Genomic DNA, 19,401 nt, shown 5'->3' on the forward strand with positions numbered 1-19,401 from the left:
ACAGGTTGCTGATCAGGACAGGATTTAAAAAAAAAACAAGAAATATACAACAAAAACTCGATTTAGGGCGAGCAGTGTGAGCAAGGCCAGAGTTTTTGAAGGCGCTGCGTCGGTCCCTGCAGGAAGCTGATGGGCATCGCCTTCGGTGACATGAACCCGTTTCCCGGCCGCTTGCTGAGGAACCGGCGAGCTTTTCACTTGGAGCGCCTGCAGGCGGAGCTGCGGGAGTTGGAGGAACAGCAAAGGACTTTTGAGGCGGTGAGCGGGGAACGTAAAGACAAAGAACTGGACAACACAGCCAGCGAGGATGAGGAGGAGCTAAGTTGAATGCCCATCAAACGATCTCCTCCCAGCTTGGTCCTGAGTGCTGGTTTGGCTGCGGTATGTGCTTGACTTCGTTACGATTTCTAAGTATTCACCTAAGTATTCACTCACTACTTTTCACTTCCACGCTCTTACCACTCAAGCATGCTTCAGTGGGATGTTCCTTCCCTCCACATTTTTGTTTTTTTGCAAAGCATTATGGGCATCTCGTTTGAGTACGCTGAACAATCATAAAAGTTCGTTTGGCAGCAAAAAAATGTATCTTGGTTGTTTTCTGTCCTCATTTAGAGAATAAATACTGTGTACTTAGTTCTGAGGGTGCAATTTTTTTGCAGTGTAGTGCTGTGAAAAAGATTCTTGCAAAGCAAAATGCCACAGCCCCCCCATGTGGGAATAGTACGGCTTCAAACCAAATGAGCAAGGTGAGCTCAACACGGACGAGCCAGTATGCCGCATTTGTTCAAAAGCGGTGGCAACAGAAAAAGCAACAAAAAGAAATTGCCCACCTCAAACATATCCCCCAGTTTTCCCACCTGGAAAAGAACTACACATCGAGAGCCTTCTTCCCGACAGTCAACACTCACTGAGACGTTTGATTGGCAAAGTAAATACAAACGGAGCAACATAAAATGGTGTGCGTTCACAGAAAGTGTAGTTTGCAACATTGCAAAAGAAATGCTGCTCTTTAATACAGTTGAAAAGCTGGCATTTCAAGAAATGCTCCAAACGTTTGACAGACAGAACGAGTTGCCTGTGAGGGAAAAAAAACGGCAGTTCCATAACTTTACAGAGTGAAAGATGACTTATTACAGGATATACTGCATTATTATGATATATTATTATATAATCATAATGGTGGTTTATTTGGTCTCAAAGCATTGACAATATTATTATTTAGTGCCAATTTCATGGACAATAAATATTTCAAAACACTGTATTGTTTTACAAATGTTTTTATGTTTCTCATGGATCCAATATCGTGTTTAGTCTCGTCTTGTGAGCTGATAAGTGTCCAACACTGCACACTCACCATTTTGAGTGCAACACCTTGGTACTGACAGTGCACTGCATTTTGCTGTGCTACTCTGTGTGAATGCACTGATGCACTCAGAATGCTAAGTGTAAGTATGGAAGTGCACCAATTGAAACATAACCTATTTACAGCTCACCTACGTGTTTGGGGAAGATTATATTCTAGAAAAATTAAAGTTTGTGTCTCAAATGGAATGAGTGATTATTTTCTTGGTAGGATAATCTAAAGCTTGTTTAGATTAATGCTGATAAACAGTTAGGCACTAGACGGACCAAATCTATATGAACCAAACACAGTTAGTGGTTTACTCCGTAACCTTACAGAAAAGAGGAGAAGATGTTGATTGTTTTCCAAAGTCAAAGCTGATGTGTGTTAATCTTGTTTTGCCTAAAACACAAAAAATAGGTCTATTTTCATGGATGACTAAGGAAATTAAAAAATATTCACATTTGAGAGGCTGAAATCAGAGGATATTTACATTTTATAAAGCAAAAAACGAAATTCCAGTGTATAAGACGCACCGATGTTTAAGCTGCACCCAGTAAATTTAGAGAGAAAAATGGAGTCCATATGTAAACCGCACCGGACTATAAGCCGCACATGTCCACATCATAAAATGGCATATTGTGGCACAAGTCAGTAAGGACCAGGTAGCTCTTTGACAGGAGCCAATCATGCTGCCTCTGGCCACCAGAGGAGCCCAGTAGGAGGCTGACATAATTGCAGCACCCTGGCAGGAATAACCAATGAAATGCTTTGCTGGGACTAAATGCATTACGGGGAAAAAATAAAAATTGTTTTTCTTTTCTTTTAAAGTCATTTTGGTACTTGTATATTTTGTAGGTACCTTTTCGAGTGTTAAGTTACTGTGTGATGAGTTCAGCGTTCTTTGTAAGAGTCACCGAGAGTCAGATTGTTATATTGAGTAATGACCTCCTGTGATTTGGGTTGACCAGCTTGTCGTGAGCTCACTTTTAGCTCGAGATTGGCTCCTGCCAAAGCAAGAGCTACCATTTAAGATTTAAACTATTAGTAGTAGTTCTGAAGTAAAGGAGATGTCACGAAATTAGAAGATGGCCATAAATTAGCCGCACTGCTGTATAAGCCGCAGGAATACCGAATACCACCATAGTTGTCAATTGGATAATTGATTAGTGATTCATTGTTGCAGCTCTAAATGGAATACCTCCAGTCAGTACACTGCAATATGTGCACTGCATAATTAGTTCCTGAGTGTGTGGATTTGACAGTTTTTAATTGGGAATTGGAACCACTCAAGGGAGTCCCTCCACTTCCTATAGCCAAAATGGCGACTATTGAAGGTGTTGGGTGTCTGTCACTGTGCACTTAACATTTGGGAGTGTTGAGTGCAACATCAGTGTACTTACGTTACCTCCGTACCTCTCAGTGTGAATGCACTTATGCACTGCTTGTGAAAGTGCGCCAATTGAGACGCAGCCCAATTTATTGCATCAATAAGACATTTGAGGCCAACGGTCAACACATTGATGTCAGCAGGAGAAAAGATGTAGATCATCTTTTTTTTATTTCACTATTTTCTTAAAAAAAACAAATATACATAAGAAAGGATAAATATAAAAAAAATATCCAGGAACAGAAGAAAAAAGTTGAAAGTTACAAAGTTTTTACTGCAGAGAGAAAAGCCAAACACTCGCGTGCGGTCACATGACAGCATCGAGTCACGTGACTTTCACAACGTGAAGAAGAAAGCGTGGACATGCAACTACAGCTGCAGCTTCTAGCTAACGTCTGGATTGAATACACTTTATTTCAAATCCAACAAGTCTGCAGTTGGAAGGACAATGTAACCCTCCTCCCCCCTCATTACTGTCGGCCATGTTTTGTGTGATTGGCTGATTCTTCAAACTTGAATTGTTTCAAACACCAGACTTAGCCTGCTTCCGTGCAACCAGCCTCCGCCTGGATACATGTTGGCGGAATGCGCGTGTCTTTCAGCCAGTCAGCAGTTGGCAGTTGATCACATGACCCTCAAACTATCATCCTCACGCTGATCAGTTTGAGAGAAAGTACAAAGGAGAAGGCGGCGATGCGCACACACAACCAACCACCAGGGGGGCGTCACCATCATCAGCTGAGCATCATGAGTTCTGATTTCAACACCAGAACATGTCTCCAGCTTCCTGTCTGGAGAGCTCAGCGACTCACTCCAGGAAGACTTTGTTTTATTGCCATCGCCTCCACAGGAAGCTCCGCCCACACCAGAAAAGTCCGTGTGACCTGGGGAGGAGGGGGTCATGTGACCAAGTGGAAATGTCAGCTTCTGCCCTCCTGTCAGTTAGACAGCACGTCTTTCACCAAAAAACCATCGACCATTTTGAAGGGTTGTTGGTTTCCATGTTTGGGTCAGTAGTGGCTCTGATATTCAGGTCCATGGTGGCTTCGATGTTTGGGTCATTGATGGTTTTAGAGTTTGAGTCAGTGGTGGTTTTGATGTTGGGTCAATGACTATTCTAAAGTTTGGTCATTGTTGGTTCTGATGTTCGAGTCAGTGGTGGTTCTGAGGTTTGGGTGAAAGGTGTTACTGGTATTTGGGTGAGCAGTGGTTCTGATTTGGTTAATGGTTGTTCTAATGTTTTGGTCAATGGTCTTACTGATGTTTTGGTCAATAGTGGTTCTGAGGTTTGGGTGAGTAGTGGTTCTGATGTTTGGGTCAGTTGTAGTTCTGGTGTTTAGGGTCTGTGGTGGTACTAATACTTGGGTCATTGATGGTGCTAATGTTTAGGTAATTGCCGGTCCTAATGTTTGGGTCACTGAAGGTTCCAATTGGGTTATTGTGTGTAGTTCTGATGTTTGGATCGTTAATGGTTCAGATGTTTGCGTCAATGGTGGCTCTGGTTTTTGGGTCAATGATAGTTCTGATTGGATCATTGTTGGAGGTTTTGATGTTTGTGTCAGTGGTGGTTCTGATGTCTGGTCATTGATGGTTCTGAGGGCTGGGATTGTGGTGGCTCTGATGTTTCATCATTGATGGTTCTGATTGGATCATTATTGATGGCTCTGATATTAGGGTCATTGATGGTTCCAATTGGGTTATTGTTGGTGGTTCTGATGTTTGGGTCAATGGTGGCTCTGATGTGTGGGTCATTGATGTTTCTGAGGTTTGGGTTGATGGTGGTTCCAATTGGGGTATTGTTGGTGGTTCTGATTTTTGGGTCAATGGTGGCTCTGATGTTTGGGTCATTGATGGCTCTGATTGGATCATTGTTGATCATTGCAGATGTTTGGGTCATTAATAGTGTCAATGGTGGCTCTGCTGTTTGGGTCATTGATGGTTACGATTGGATCAGTGTTGTTTGGGTCATTGTTTGCTCTGATGTTTGGGTCAGTAGTGTCGTTTGAGTCTGTGAGATGAAGAACTACTTGTTCCACCTTGTTTGACCTTTTTGATGTGATCCTTTTCAAGATCCTGTAGGCGATCGACCAATGAGAGATGAGATGTCCTCAGATGACATCATCATCATTATTATCCAGGTGTTACAAAGTCCTCATTAAAAAAGATGAAGGAAAAAAAGTTGCTGACAAAGTGAAGATGAGTTTTCTATAAAAAAAAAAAAAATCAGCAGTGCTTCCATATAAAGTGCTTGGTTACGTCGTTACGTTGTCTTATTAAAATATTGTTTTCCTGGAGTGAAAACACAGTAAACATGTTACACGTTGGTAAAAATAAACTTCTGGAATGTCTCTTTTCTTTTAAGAAGTCCCATTGGCTGATTTTGTCAAGCCGAACTCGTCCCGGGAGCCTGAAAAAGGAAATGATTCAAATTAATAATCATGGCATAAAGCATATTCACGTACAGCATGAAGTGCATGATGGGACACAGGAAAGTATCATCTAAAATGTCAACTAGCTAGCACAACTAGCTCAGGCTACATGTCATACCGTGCTGTGACGTGTCACTCTGTCCGCACGACGAGTCGTTAAAGCACAGCGGTGACCACAAACAAAAAAAACAAAAGGTACAAAAGTACAAAACAAACAGAAAGTGATGATAATGATGATGAAGATGACAAGGCGGTTAGCATGGCTCAGTGTTCTTCAAGTCATGCTGGGTTTAGCATGCAGCAGTTAGCATGTCTGCTTTACATCCACAAGGAAGTTTGTTAGCATGCTCCGGTTAGCAGGTGGTGGTTGTTTTGGCGGTGACGTTGGTGGGCTCTTTGGGAGGGGCGGCGTTTGGCGTATGCAGCAGGCTGACAAACAGGAAGAGGGTGGAGGTGGGCAGGTAGACGCAGAGGAAGAGGACGACGTCCTCGCTCAGACAGAGGACAAAGTCACTGTGCTCGGTTAGCGCCCAGTCCACGAGCACCCCAACCAACAGGTAGTACACCTGGAACTCCTGAAGATCCTCCCACTCTCCACAGACCTCTTTAGGCCACGCCCCCAACTCCTCAGACGCACTCTTGTCATCGGTGACCTTCTCGTCTCCGTCACTCACCATGGGCTTCATTTCTGCCCCCTCCGACGTTGTCGCCTTCACTCTGCTCCGCCCACGGCCGGCCACGCGCTCCATACGTCGGCTGCTTTCCACGAACTCCTGCAGAGAAGTGCGGCATCATTTTTATCCTGTCCATTATATTCGGGGGAGGGGGTTATGTCACAAGCAGCTGCTCATTGAGTGGTGCGTTTGTTTGTCTCCAAAAATGCCAACTAAGACGGGGAAAAAAGTCAGTAGATTTGACGCTTGTAGCTTTTTTGAAAAAGACAATCCAGAGTGACAATTTTATGAGCGACGGTGAACAGGCAGTGCCAAATCTATTTGTGGCGGTCCCAATTTTTTTGCGCCGGCTACACTGTGAGGTCACACTTAGCAGGCGTAGTCTCACCATCAGAGCCTTGTCCATGAAAAACTCCTTGCCCGGGGTGCCGTCGTTGTACTTGGTGTCGATGGCGAAGCACAGGAAGAGCACGTCCACCACCATCTCGAAGACGGACAGGAAGCAGTGCGCCACCAGGAAGGCGAAGAGACAAACGATGACCAGCGGCAGCAACCACTCTGCATAATCTCGCCGGGCGTTGAGCAGCAGCACGCCAGCGAACGCCGTGGTCGTGACGATGAGGATCTGATGGAGGATCACGCACATTCACCTTTTGTGTGGCTTCCAGGAACTAGCATTAGCACTGCTGCCGACTGTTTTAAAAGATGCACTCACCTTCCCCAAGAAGAGCACCAAGTCTCCGATGGCGTTGACGGTGGCGACTCGAAGGGCGTTCTCCACCAGGAGGACAAAGGCGTCTCGCGCCGACGTGCAGAAGCTGGTGCTGTTGATGGCGGTGGCTGCGTACGCATTCTGGTCCGCAGACAGGAATTGACACGTCAGCAATAAAAGTCCACATAATGCAACGAAAAGAAAACGTCACCTGGTTGAGGTAATTGAGGCACTTCTCCAAACACCACAAACAGCAGATGCACGACTTGAGGACGCAGCGAGCGCACGCGTTCTCCTGAAACATACGTGCGCGTACGTCAGCTGATGCCTTCGGCCAACCTGCGACCTGAGGGTGAGTGACTGGCGCAGCTACCTTTCCTTTGAGCTGCTTGCTGACGTAGATGAGGAGGAGTCGGGGGATCTTGACGAGCGTGATGATGAAGGAGCCTTTGGCCACCGTGCCCACGTGATACCTGAGCAGCCTCAAAGCTGCACGCACGATGGGCCACGCAGGAAGTCGCTTCTTGTCCCTGCAAACACGCCGGCGTTGTCACTACACCTGCGCGTGCTTTTGTGTATCTGGTAAACATACCTGGTAAAATAGTACGTGACCACCGCACCAGCTACGGTCATCTGCTGGCACGCCAGAATGAACTCTGTGATCCACACCAGACCCACGGCGTGGTACCAGGTCAGGTACTCCAGAGGCCCAGTCAGCCGGAACTCTATCAGACCGGTCTCCTCGTTGTGGACCGGGTCTCCTGCACGACCATCACACGTCAAACACAACATCGGCAGTAACGTCCACAGTTGCATCGTGGAACCCGTTTATGTTGACAGCCTCCGACTGGCTGAGTGACGTCAACATAAGCGGTTGTCGAGAAAAACATGTTAGCTGGCATGCTATTGAAGGGAAGCCCTGCCCCCTGTCACCGGCTGACAAGTCGCCAATTACCACCGCATGATCAGAAACAGGAAGTCAGGGGTGGAGACGCACCGCTGGTTCCCAGGAAGAGCAGAACCAGGATCCAGTAGATCCAGAAGACGAGCAGCAGCAGGAACGTGATGAAGGGCTGGAGGGTGAGGAGGGGCAAGTGGATGAAGACTTTTCCCGCCACGTGGAACAGAGCGATGGCCAACGCCACTCGCTTCCTCATGAAGAGCATCAGCAGCAGCAGGATGACCTAGAACATTCCGCAACGTTCCCATCAACGCAAATACTCCAAGGAATGGGCCACAGTTGTGTACGTCTGACGTGCCCAAAACGTCAAAATAAAAGCACTCTGCTTGTTCAAATGTCATTGGACAGGAAGCATGTTTATTCTGTCCTACCGTGAAGACGGTGGCGGCGATGGCGTAGACGAGCAGCGTTTGGTTTCCATCTGGCATTGGCTCGTCCTCTTTTGTCACCTTTGTGTGGGTTTCATTTCCATGGAGACGGTGGTCGACGTAGAACCACCAGAGCACGCTGGTACCGGCTGAGAAAGGACAAGTCTTGCTGACATTGCACTCTTGTTGTGAAAACAACAGCAGAAGGAGGTGAGCTCACCTAGAGACCCGAGGACCGCCAAAGAGGTGAGGATCCAGACGAGGACGGCCGAGATGTAACGGATAATCACCATGAGCAACATGGAGAGCACTGTGACACACAAAAGTCGTAGGTCAAGCTCCCGCAGCCCACTCTGGGATTTTCACATCCTAACTCACTGAGCGCCAAAAGACAAAGTCCCATGATGACTTCTTTACTGGCCGCCACGCCGGCGATGACTCGATGCAGGAAGGAGTTGTCGCTGACGAAGGTCACCACAGCCTCTGCGAACTTTGTGTAACAGGCGATGTCGAGGGGCGTGCAGCGGTTGAAGAGCGGCAACGGTTTGCTGGGTGACAAAGCAAAGGTCAGAGGCGGCCGGGAGGACAAAGGGGGGACCGTGAAAACAAACGCACCTCGGCGGGACAGGAAGTTTGGGACACTTAGAGAACCTCTCGGGCAGACCCGGGTACTTGTGACCCGCTAACTCGTACGAACACAGCTCGGAACCTGAAACTCACACACACACACACACATCTTCGTCATCACCATGTTTGATGTCATGTGACCACGCAGACCTGCCAACATGTACAGTCAAACCTCGGTTTTCGTTTGCTGCAGTTTTTGTATGGTTTGGTTTTTATACAATATTGCACGTAACAAACTACTCCGTGTGCCCTGTACTGTATTGTTCTGCAAAATCAAGTGCCCAAAGCACCCTATGTGTTGCTGACTCACCGTCTGTTGAGTATTGTATTGAGTGTGCCTGCTAAATAACCCTCCTTGGGGCCAAACAATGTTGCGAGTGCCAGCAATTTGATAAAAGGTGAGAAACGCCTACTGAATTCCATCCTGACGAGATGGAATGTAATATGATTGGAAGTCCACAACAATAACTTCCGTTCCTCATTCAAAATTATCCAGCATTTTGTATTGTTTTCTGCATATAAAACTATAATTATTCTCTGTAAAATGTATTTTTGTTCATATTTTTGGGTGTCTAAAACGGATTATGTAATTGGATTTACATTATTTCCCAAAAGAAAAATTGCCTTGGTTTTTGTGTCTTTTGATTTTCATCCTTTTTGACCTTTTAGAACAAATTAATGAGAAAAACAGGTTCCACTGCAGGTATTTTTCACACTTGGCACGCATTGTGACCCTTGAGTTTTTTGTTGGATTTCACCGGTTTCAGTTTTGAGTTCAGTCTCTGAAACCTGGATTATGTTCCTTTTGTCACCAGAATACGCACGGCTCATGGTTTGGCACATGGCAAGTATGGTCAAAATAGAGCACAAGTCACAATGTAACGACAAAAAAACAAAATGTTGCTACTATTAACTAATAACACAAAGATTTGTCTTTAAATATATACAGCGTGTGTGTGTGTGTATAAACACACACATATATATATATATATATATATATTAGCCTTTTGACAAAAGTAGGGCTACAGCGATTGATTATTTTAGTAACCAAGCAATCTATCGATTAATCGAGTCATTAGGTAAACACTACCCTCAATGCAAATAAACAGATTTTTCCACGCATCAATTTAACACACACGCAATTAAAAGGGTATTGATTTGAGAAGTGCTGTTTTGATAATTTGTAGGGCTGTCAAAAATGGCGCGTCAAAGGCGGTAACTAATTTATTTAATTACGTAAAATTTTTTCACGTAATTAACGCATATGCATCACGGCAAGCCACGCCTCTGTTATGACAACAGACGGCGTCACAGTGTAGCTCCCCACAGTCACACAGTCTGACGTCCTTTTATAATCTTTTCTGACCTGACATGAACACGTCTTTCTCTTTTCTGGGCATTCTAAAGATATAAAAACTGATAAAAAGACACAGCTCATTATTGCATGAAATGGAAAACGCTTATTCCGCATATAAAGCCTTCTGAAAAAGACTCCAAAAAGCTCCAACAATGCTCCATTTACATAGAATGTGATGTGCATCATTAACCAAGCTACAGTGACATTGTTAACATATTTATTAACATTGTTACGCTGATTGAACTTCGTTACTGGCGCGCTGACACTTTGCCATACCACATCGACTAGCTCCGAGCCGGCTAGCGACTTGCTTCACCGCACACTCGCCCGCACCGCGTCAGCGCCGCTCTCACAATGCCTCAGACCACTACCAAAATGTAGGGCTACATATTCAAGATGCCGCCAGTGCTGTTGTGTTTTTATTTTTGAGTTTATGCTTAAAATGACCAAAATTCTCAAAATACTGTAAGTATTACATGTTATCATGAATGCACCTGTTACTACATGGTCACAGCATTTCTATAAAACCATACAACCTTCTTGGACGTGTTTTAATAGCGGCCTTCGTAGGCGGCATAGGTGTATCCCATTACGTACATTAATGAGCTGTCTCTTTTTATCTGATTTTATATCTTTACAACACACAGAAAAGAGAGATGTTTGTTCATGTCTCGCGTAAGGACTGTGGATGATGGGGGGAAAATTAAAAAAGGGCAGTTTTCCTTTAGGTTACGTGCTGTCTTTGAACGCAACGCCTCATTGCTCATGATAACACGGTTCAAGTGTGATTCAAATGTTCTGCAACTATTAAAGAAACTAGTGTTAGGTAAATAGATTTTCAGACGTGTGCTATCTTTTCGCTAGATCAAAATTTGCAGTGAAAAAAGAAGCTGTTAATACGTAAAATATATATTATCCTGTCTTGTCTTTTATCTTTCTTTCAATAAAATACAGTAAAAATGGGCTTTTTCAGACATAGTTGCAAATGGTGATTAATTTAAAAACTAAGTAATCTGTAAAAAAATGTTAGTCCTAATATTTGGACAAATTAGTCATTAGCATTAACATAAACACTGTAGACACGCGAACGTTCCCACATGCCCCTATGTGTTTTAAACAGACGTTTCAGTATGCTGTGTAAATACTCAGGGTGCTTTCTGGCAAAGCGGCGCAGCATCCATGTGGTACTGTTGTGGAATGCCAGCTCATTGCACCACGTTGCCTTTGTGAGTCTGAAAGGATCCCAAACTTTTGACAGATTCTGTCGTTTCCTGTGGGCCCTTTCGTCTCTTTCTGTCTCGTCGCTGTTTTCCTTTGAGCCATTTCCCTCCCTCGCCAATCTCTGCTGTTCCCCGTCACACAGATCACAGCACCACAACCGCACCCTCATGCGCGCTCTATTGCAGCAGCCATGTGGAAACAATTTCCCCGTATTTTAAGTTCCCAGCACTCTGAATCTTATGGATTTTTATTAGTTGCACTCACTAATGATAACGAGGAAAGCATTAAAAAGACATTACAGTGGAACATGTTTAAGCCGACGCACCTCGGACTGGCTGGCTCACGGCTGGCACAACAGAAACTGAAACTATCATTTATCATTCGAGTGGAACCCGTTTATGTCAATGCCTCCCAATCTGGCTGAATTGCCAGAGGCATAATTAATCAAGGGCCGCACGGTGGTCTAGTGGTGAGCATGTTGGCCACACAGTCCCAGTCAGGACATCGGGAAGACCTGGTTTCGAATGTCCGTTGGGCATCTCTGTGTGGAGTTTGCATGTTCTCCCCGTGCGTGCGTGGGTTTTCTCCGGGTACTCCGGTTTCTTCCCACATTCCAAAAACATGCATGTTAGGTTAATTGGAGACTCTAAATTGTCCATAGGTATGAATGTGAGTGTGAATGGTTGTTTGTCTATATGTGCCCTGTGATTGGCTGGCGACCAGTCCAGGGTGTACCCCGCCTGTTGCCCGAAGTCAGCTGGGATAGGCTCCAGCGTGCCCCCCCCCAACCCTAATGAGGAGAAGCGGCATAGAAAATCGATGGATAATCAAATAAAATAACAGATTTGTTTTTTTCCACTTAACCAGGCAATTTTTTTTAGTAGAGATGCTCGATACTGGCTTTCTTACTGATATCAAATACACCGATATTGTCCAGCACTTCATTACCAATACGATATCAACCGATGTTGGCGGCAGCTCTTCCCTCGAACAAATGTCTTGGATGAACACATGATGCTGCATTCATGATGATGCCACTGGATGCATTTTGCAGATGCAGTCGTCCCTCACCACTTTTCGCTCCGACTTCTGCGGCTTCATTCTATCACGGTTTTTCAAAAATCTATTCATAAATCATCTCCGTTTCATGGTCGCCTATTGTTAGTCAAAAAATATGCATTATTAAGCAAACTGTACGTATTTTGTTCAAGCATACAAATGGCTCAATCAACTAAAATACAAATAAGCCATTTAGAAGACAAATGCAAAGTGTGATTGTAGTATTCTACATTGGTCACCAGCTGTCAGTAATTGTTCACACACCAGACTTCAGTGCCGGAACACCAAGCTTTGAATGCAGGTTTAAATTACATCACGACAGGCACAATAATAACATAATAATGATAATAATAATCAAGATAATAACACGGGCTGCTGTAGCGGCCAAAGCCCACAACAAGCTAAAACTCAACTCTGAACTCCCGACGTCATTTCCTGTCCACACGGAAGACATTTACTGCGACACACAAGAGCACAAGTTTTATTTAAGTCTTAAATGGCTTATTTTGTCTGATTATACCTACTATATTGGGTGCAAATGTGACTGCAGGGGTGTTATTTCATGCCTAGAGGGCTCTAAAGTTAAAAAATGTATTTAGAAAGTCGTATACAGGTTTTCTATGTTATAACTATGAAAATATTCCATTTATAAATATGGAATCCTACTGCGTGGAAATTCACTCACCAATTAGCCGCGATAAATGGGGGATTACTGTATATATAAGTTATAGAAAAAGTGCCATATTTATTTTGAACATTTTCTCAACAAAATAGTCATTAAAACAAGCATGACCAATAGTGAAGTAAAATAACATGTTCTCTTACTACCAACAAGTAAGACAGGTTAGTCTTAATAGTTCACAAATAAAAATCCAAGTAAATCATGCTTGTAAGGATACAATTTGGAAAGCTGCACATTTCTATGTGGCATAAACCTCCGTGTAAGAACAAAGTAAAGTGCAAAGGATAAAACTCTGGACTAATACGATCAGTGAAATTATAAACTGGTCTCAACTCATCTGTTGCTTACTGCTGAGTGATTCTTCCTGAAGTGTGATATTAGATTACTAGTATTAAAGGAAGATGCCGTACTGCCCCCTCGCAGCGCTTTACAATTGCAGTCGTCCCTCGCAATATCATGGTTCGATTATCGCTCCCTCTCTATATCGCGTTTTTTCAAAAATTCATAAATGATCGCTGTTTCGAGGGAGATTATGTTCTATTATTAGTCAAAACATATTGAAATACAAGTGATCTGTAGTGATCTGGTCGCTAGGCGGTAGCAATGACACAAAACATTGAAACATTACCTTACACAACATTACCTTAACACTGCATGAAGTGATGAAGTCAGCCATGGCATGCCCGACATAAGTTCTCTTGTTGCGTGTGGAAATGGTAGGTTTTTGGCTTCTTAAGTTTAGAAGAAATAAATTTGAGGCTAACTGGTTAGCTCGCAGCCATCTCGACTCCCTACAGCATAAGAGCTGTAAACAATGAATAATATGAGTCGAAAGGTGACTATGGGCATGTTATTTCATGTCTACAGGGCGATAATGTTAAAAATTTAATTTAGAAAGTCACAGGTTTTCTGTGCTCTAACTACAAGAATATTCAATTTATTAACATTGAATCCTACATCGCGGAAATTCATTTATCGCGGTCGGTTCTGGAACCAATTACTCGCTCTAGACGAGGGATGACTGTATTGCAGATTGCATATTTGCAATCCAAAAGCGAAACTTGGAAATACTGAGACATACTGAGACATCATCATCGGCAGAAAAACAAATACCGATAGGAACGGATAGCTCATTTTTATGCCAATATTGATTGATACGTCCCTACTTTTTAGTAATAAGAACACAGTGGACCAGGACTTAGACGGGTTCCACTGTATAAATGTCCTCCCTGCGTGTCTAAATATCCACACATTGACCAAAGAGACAGATGCGATGATCTCACCATTGACCATGGCGAACCTCATCAGGTCCTGGTAGGTGTTGAGAACTTCGGAGGGACACAGAGACACGCACAGAGCCACCGACTTAATTTTCCTCTGAACAATGTCTATGTTGCAAGGATCCAAGAAGAAGACAAACCTGGGGGGGGCGACAGAGAAGAATTAAGTGGCCATGATGAGACATGTATTTCCTGCATGGACCACCGCTTTGGACGAGATCTGATCAAGTCTTTGCTTGGGTCTGGTGGGTCAAGCCCAACAATGGGTGTGGCCAAACACTCACTTCCTGTCCGTGTGGTCCAGGCCGCTGAGTTTGACATCGTCCACGCGCTGGTTACGGCGGCCGCAGGTGTTGCCGTAGCTGTCGTAGCCGAACACAAGCCGGGCTGCGCCGCCGGTGACCACCGTGAAGGCACACACGCTCCCCTGGGGCACAGGAAGTACACCGCACGCTGTCAGTGCAGCTGATGTTTATCTATGTTAGCATGATCTATGACGAGGATGTGTTACCATGCCGACACAGAAGATGATGAAGAGCAGGAACCAGGGCAGGTCAGTGCAGCTTCGCTCCTCCAGTGGTCTCCATTCTCTCTTTGTCCTCTGCAGCGAGCACACACGCGCGCGCGCACACACACAAACGCGCGCACACACTTCGTGTTAGCAGGCCCGGTGACCCGTCAGTTCGGCTCCGAGCTAATTGGATTAATTCTTCTAATCACACGTCAGCGACTCTGAAGGGTGACGAGAAGAGAACCGAGCAGAACCGAACTCACCTCAGTGCTACCGCAGCATCCCATTGCAGTCGGGGGGGCGACGCGCACAGTATTTCACGGAGCTTCAGCAGAGCAGCACCGAGCTCTGGACCCGACAGTCGGGGGAGGGGGGGTTCGGACGCACAGCCCCGCAGACGGCCCGCATGAACTGAGATCCCGGAGGCCGAGACGGTACCGACGCTCAGTGAGAGCAGTCCGGGCCGATGGGCACGCCACCGTCGGTGCCTCCTCCGGTTGCAGTCGCAAACGCCGTACAATGTCCGAATATTTGTCCGCCACACTTCCTGGTGGGCTGTCAGGCACAGCGGCCATTCATGTCATTGCGCATGCGCAATTCCACAACAACAAAGCCTGCTACACCGGCGATGCAGTAACCGGCTTGGACGCTGGGTGTCTTCTCAGCAATAGAAATGACGGTCTTTGTTAAGATTTTGACGGTATTATATTCATATTACATCTTGTTTAAAAAAAAAAAATCCTTTGATACTTTTTGTACATAAAAGATGCTAAAACCAATATATGCTAAGCTACTTGACGAAAACATTCACATTTTAGCTTTGTATTATAAGTGACAAAGCAAATTAGTATTATATCAATAATATATCTCAATAATAATGTATTTATTTCATTTCCAGAATATGAAAAAGGAACTGTGAGACAGAAACACTTCTTGGACTCCTAAAAGTCATGACCCACTTCATTAGGTACACAGCCTGAAGAGATAGATCAAACAATATTTCCAAAGATATTAATGCTCATCTCAGCAAATTGCTTCATTTATTTCAGTAGTTTTTTTTAAATTAAACTTTATATTCTATGGGTTAAACTGAAATATTTAAAGACTGTATTTCTTTGTTTCTTAATCATTTTGGTGATTTTGCTCTCAGCTAATACGCGCTCTAATCAGCAAATGAGCTGCAAAAACTTCCTGAGTCTTTCAGAGGTGTCCAAAGTGCAGTCAGGGGGCATTTTTGGTCAACAGCTCATTTTCATGTATTCTAAAGATAAAATAAATTCATTATTAATGAGCTAAATTGTTCTGTCACCTATAATAGAATGCTAAGTTAAGGTAGCTTTACTTTTATTGCCCTACATTGGATTGCTTTTACCATCTTTAATGTACAAAATGTATCAAAGCACCCTCCCCCGCATCCTTTACATTTTTGAAGGATGCGGCCCTCTCTGGAAAAAAGCTTGGACTCTGAATTGAACTCCTGAAATCAATAACATTTGTAGAACAGTCTAATTTATTGACATGCAACATTCTGTTGATTAGGATGGCTGGAGAGGAGGAGGGGTGAGGTGCTGTGTAGAAATGATGTCATGGTATGACGGCAACAAGATGGCGTCAGCATTCAGTGGAGTCACTGGAGAAAATCCATCCAACCTTTTTTCTTCCAAAGGCAGGCAGCAGTCAATCACAGGACACATAAGACACATACACACACACACACACACACACTGAAGACAACGTATCAAAGCTAAGCAGAGTTTGATGACACCATTAGTGCTTCTCGCACCACCCAGAACACACAAGATGCTTTTCTTTCAAGAATTTTCTACCTTCAACCTGAAGTGAACGTGCTGCTGAGGCCGCTTGGACTCCATGTCGATGGACCGGTCCTGGGGGAGACGGACAAGGCCTTTAAGAGTCCAGCAAAGACCTGTAACGACTTGGAAAGTCCTGGAGAGCCCCGCGCAGTCCTGGTGGTCCTGAGAGAATGAGGACTGCAGTGATGTGCTTCTGATCACACACAGAGACCTTTTGTCCTTTTGTTTACTGTTGTACCAGGCTGTGTGTGTATATGTGTGTGTGTGTGTGTGTGTGTGTAAACAGTACATTCATTTTGTTGAGCAAAACACTTTCCTTTTGTATCTCATTAGAAGTAAATCATTGATCATCACGTGGGACGATAACGTTGCATGATTACTGTATCATTTCAGCAAATTAATCAACCTGCCAAATGTGTAAACCTTGAGTAGCGCTCCCTCTTGTGGCAGGAAGGAAACATGTCATAGCCTTTGACCTTTGTCTTGACGTGAGGGGTGGCTGACACTGCAAATTTTGTGGTATCGACCCAATACCAAGTAAGTACAGGCCGGTGTTGCCGAAACAGATACTTTTTGGGTGAAATTTTTAAAAAGAGTTAATGTTTTTCATGATTATAATCAGACTTGATGACTTGAGTTTTTAGATTAAGATTTCAATATATTTTAGTTTTTAAGTACCAGTTTGGACACTGTTTAAGCACCGCCACTGTTTCAAGACTGTCAATTTGTCACCAGTATCGATTAATATGTAAACGAGCCCACCAAAGTAGGGACTATCGGCCGACATTGGCATAAAAATGAGATATCGACTTGTATTGGTACTGGCTCTTCTGACGATAATGATGAGACTGCCAATATGGAGCATCTCCATACTAAAGTCAAGTCTTCAGCAATGTCGAAATTTTTCTGCACATACCAGCACCATTATGATGATGGTGATGTTGATGTTGAAAGATAAGTCGTGTGTAAGGGGAGTAGGGGTGTGTCTCAATCAATTTGAATAATTTTGAAAAGTTAATTATTGCAATAATTAATAGTTAATTTCATAGCGTTAATTAAAAAAGTCACACTCTTATATTCTGTAGATTCACTACGCACAATACATAAAATATTTCAAGAGTGTATTTCATCATCTTGACGATTGCAGTTTACAGCTCATAAGGAAATAGCCCAAACGTTCCATATTGTAAACTAGTCTAATCGGCACATGGACTGCAAAAACGTCCTGAGCCTTTAATTAGTTCGCATTCAACATCTGAAATTAAACAAGTTTTCAAATGTATTCTAATTTATTGACATGGACCTTTAGTTTTATTTCTTACTATATATTTGCAGTTTTCTGTGCGTTGGAGCTTTCTTTTATTTTGAAGGAGTACGCCGTTAAGCGACCGGACGTGAGCCCCCAAGGTTCACGGGCAGCTCAAGACCGGAAGTGCTGTGAGCAGCAATTTTTTTTTTACACAGCACAAGTATACGACATTTACAAAAGTAGGATCAAGTTGTTCCTTCGATGATTAATTATTTATTTGCCAATTGAAAATTACATTTTCTCTTAAAAGACAATATAAAGTAAAAATTGGTTAAACAACGCGTTGTGACCAGTAGGTATTCGCGTGAATAGATGGGCGTTCTTGTCTTATTTTGAAGGTCCGGACAAAAGCAGCATATTTGCTAACAACTGCTGGACGCCGGTAACTTTACTTCTAAAGTTAGGGGAGCTCCGCTTGTTGTTGGCATAAGCGGAAAGAAGACGAAGCACGTACGGACAGAACAGCAATAGCGACAACAACGGCAGTCTCGGTAAGTCCACTAACATTATTTCACGCTGACCCATGTCACTGTCCGTCGCTACCGATGCGGTTAATTTTAAGTGTGTTCTTATAACAACAACTCGACGTGACAGCAAAGTTTGGAGGAGGGAAAAAAGTTCAGCAAAGACGCACAAAAGCGCCAAATGAAAAAAATAAAGTCACGAAGGAGTTTTTGTGTCAGTTGTAAGCACGAGTTAGTCGGCAAGCGTTGTCAATCAACCAGTCCGTCAATCAATCAGCAGCGGTTCATGTTAATGACATGCATTATTTTGTGGATGAATCACGTGGTTATTTCCTTGGCTATTATTCAATCATCTGTTTGCTCCAATTGGTTGAATCTTTTTTTTTTTTTTATCACTTTTTACATAATAGATAGATGGATAATGATTACTAATTTCAGTGTTCACAGGTTCTGTTTTTTTGGGTCAGTTTAGTTGCGTTTATTGCCCATTTACAACAGTCTCTTTCTCAATCTTTTAACTTTTCATACCGAAAAACACTGATGGCTCCTCCGTCATGTCGAAGTATCCTTGGGCAAGATACCGAAGCCCCAGTTGATTCTGATGCTGCGTCATCAGTAGGTAAATGTGCTAACAGTGTGAAGGTGCCTTGAAGTTCCTTGAATTGAGTGAAAGACCATGTTAGCCATGCTAATGAACGTGCTAATAAATGTATTAATGTTAGTCACGTTCATGACCATGCTAATGAATGTATAATAAAAAAAAATCATGCTACAAACACTAGAGATGTAATAGAAATGATTCCTATGTAATATCATGATTCGTATGTGTTTCTATTACATAAAATAAAAACTATATCATATTAGCCACGGTAAAAAAAACATGCTAGTGAACGTATATTAGCCACGATAATGAATATGCTAATGAACTATGATATTAGCCATGCTAGTAAACATAGAATGTTAGCCATGCTAATGAGCACGCTATCAAATAAATAGAATGAGCACGTTATTGCTGTATGAGTGACAAGAATTTGATGTTTATCTTTAGCTGCTTTTATGAATGTTGTCATGTTCAGTGATTGTGTTCCTAATTATCTGCCAATCGTGACAATGCCACGAGGAGGACACATTATTAGGAACACTTTCCAAGTCAACAGTGAAAAGTTATTGATTATTGATCAGTGGGAGATTATCGAGCGTT

The 19,401-nt window shown here is 43.4% G+C and overlaps 3 protein-coding genes across 10 annotated transcripts in view; 2 read left to right on the forward strand and 1 right to left on the reverse strand.

The window, feature by feature from the left end:
• Positions 1-11,954, forward strand: part of tbc1d2 (TBC1 domain family, member 2) — a 24,815-nt gene extending 12,861 nt beyond the window's left edge. For all 3 annotated transcript variants that reach the window (XM_054793081.1, XM_054793079.1, XM_054793080.1), the window contains exon 17: positions 123-11,954. In XM_054793081.1, the coding sequence (XP_054649056.1) occupies positions 123-327 (205 nt within the window). In that variant the 3' untranslated portion in view covers positions 328-11,954. The remainder of the gene's footprint in view (positions 1-122) is intronic.
• slc44a1b (solute carrier family 44 member 1b) lies at positions 2,885-16,594 on the reverse strand. Of its 6 annotated transcripts, none has more exons than XM_054793087.1 (17): positions 16,440-16,577; positions 14,877-16,357; positions 14,614-14,703; positions 14,387-14,529; positions 14,106-14,242; positions 8,492-8,585; positions 8,255-8,424; positions 8,097-8,186; positions 7,880-8,025; positions 7,545-7,731; positions 7,140-7,308; positions 6,921-7,077; positions 6,759-6,842; positions 6,551-6,688; positions 6,224-6,460; positions 5,280-5,934; positions 2,885-5,139 (listed from the first exon to the last, which is right to left on the reverse strand). In XM_054793087.1, the coding sequence occupies exons 2-16, from the start codon at positions 14,898-14,900 to the stop codon at positions 5,515-5,517; spliced, it is 2,286 nt and encodes a 761-aa protein (XP_054649062.1). In that variant the 5' UTR covers positions 14,901-16,357; positions 16,440-16,577; the 3' UTR covers positions 2,885-5,139; positions 5,280-5,514. The 6 variants fall into 6 exon arrangements, with proteins under 6 accessions (XP_054649062.1, XP_054649064.1, XP_054649063.1 ...); XM_054793089.1 differs by having other exon boundaries at positions 14,877-16,270; positions 16,440-16,571; XM_054793088.1 differs by having other exon boundaries at positions 14,877-16,337; positions 16,440-16,541.
• LOC129190402 (phospholipid-transporting ATPase ABCA1-like) overlaps positions 14,393-19,401 on the forward strand; it is a 32,399-nt gene continuing 27,390 nt past the window's right edge. The window contains exons 1-2 of the mRNA XM_054793078.1: positions 14,393-14,655; positions 16,404-18,227. The gene's annotated coding sequence lies outside the window, so the exon portion shown is untranslated. The remainder of the gene's footprint in view (positions 14,656-16,403; positions 18,228-19,401) is intronic.

The sequence above is a fragment of the Dunckerocampus dactyliophorus genome, chromosome 11, assembly GCF_027744805.1.
Source record: "Dunckerocampus dactyliophorus isolate RoL2022-P2 chromosome 11, RoL_Ddac_1.1, whole genome shotgun sequence".
In the NCBI taxonomy this organism is placed as follows: Eukaryota; Metazoa; Chordata; class Actinopteri; order Syngnathiformes; family Syngnathidae; genus Dunckerocampus; species Dunckerocampus dactyliophorus.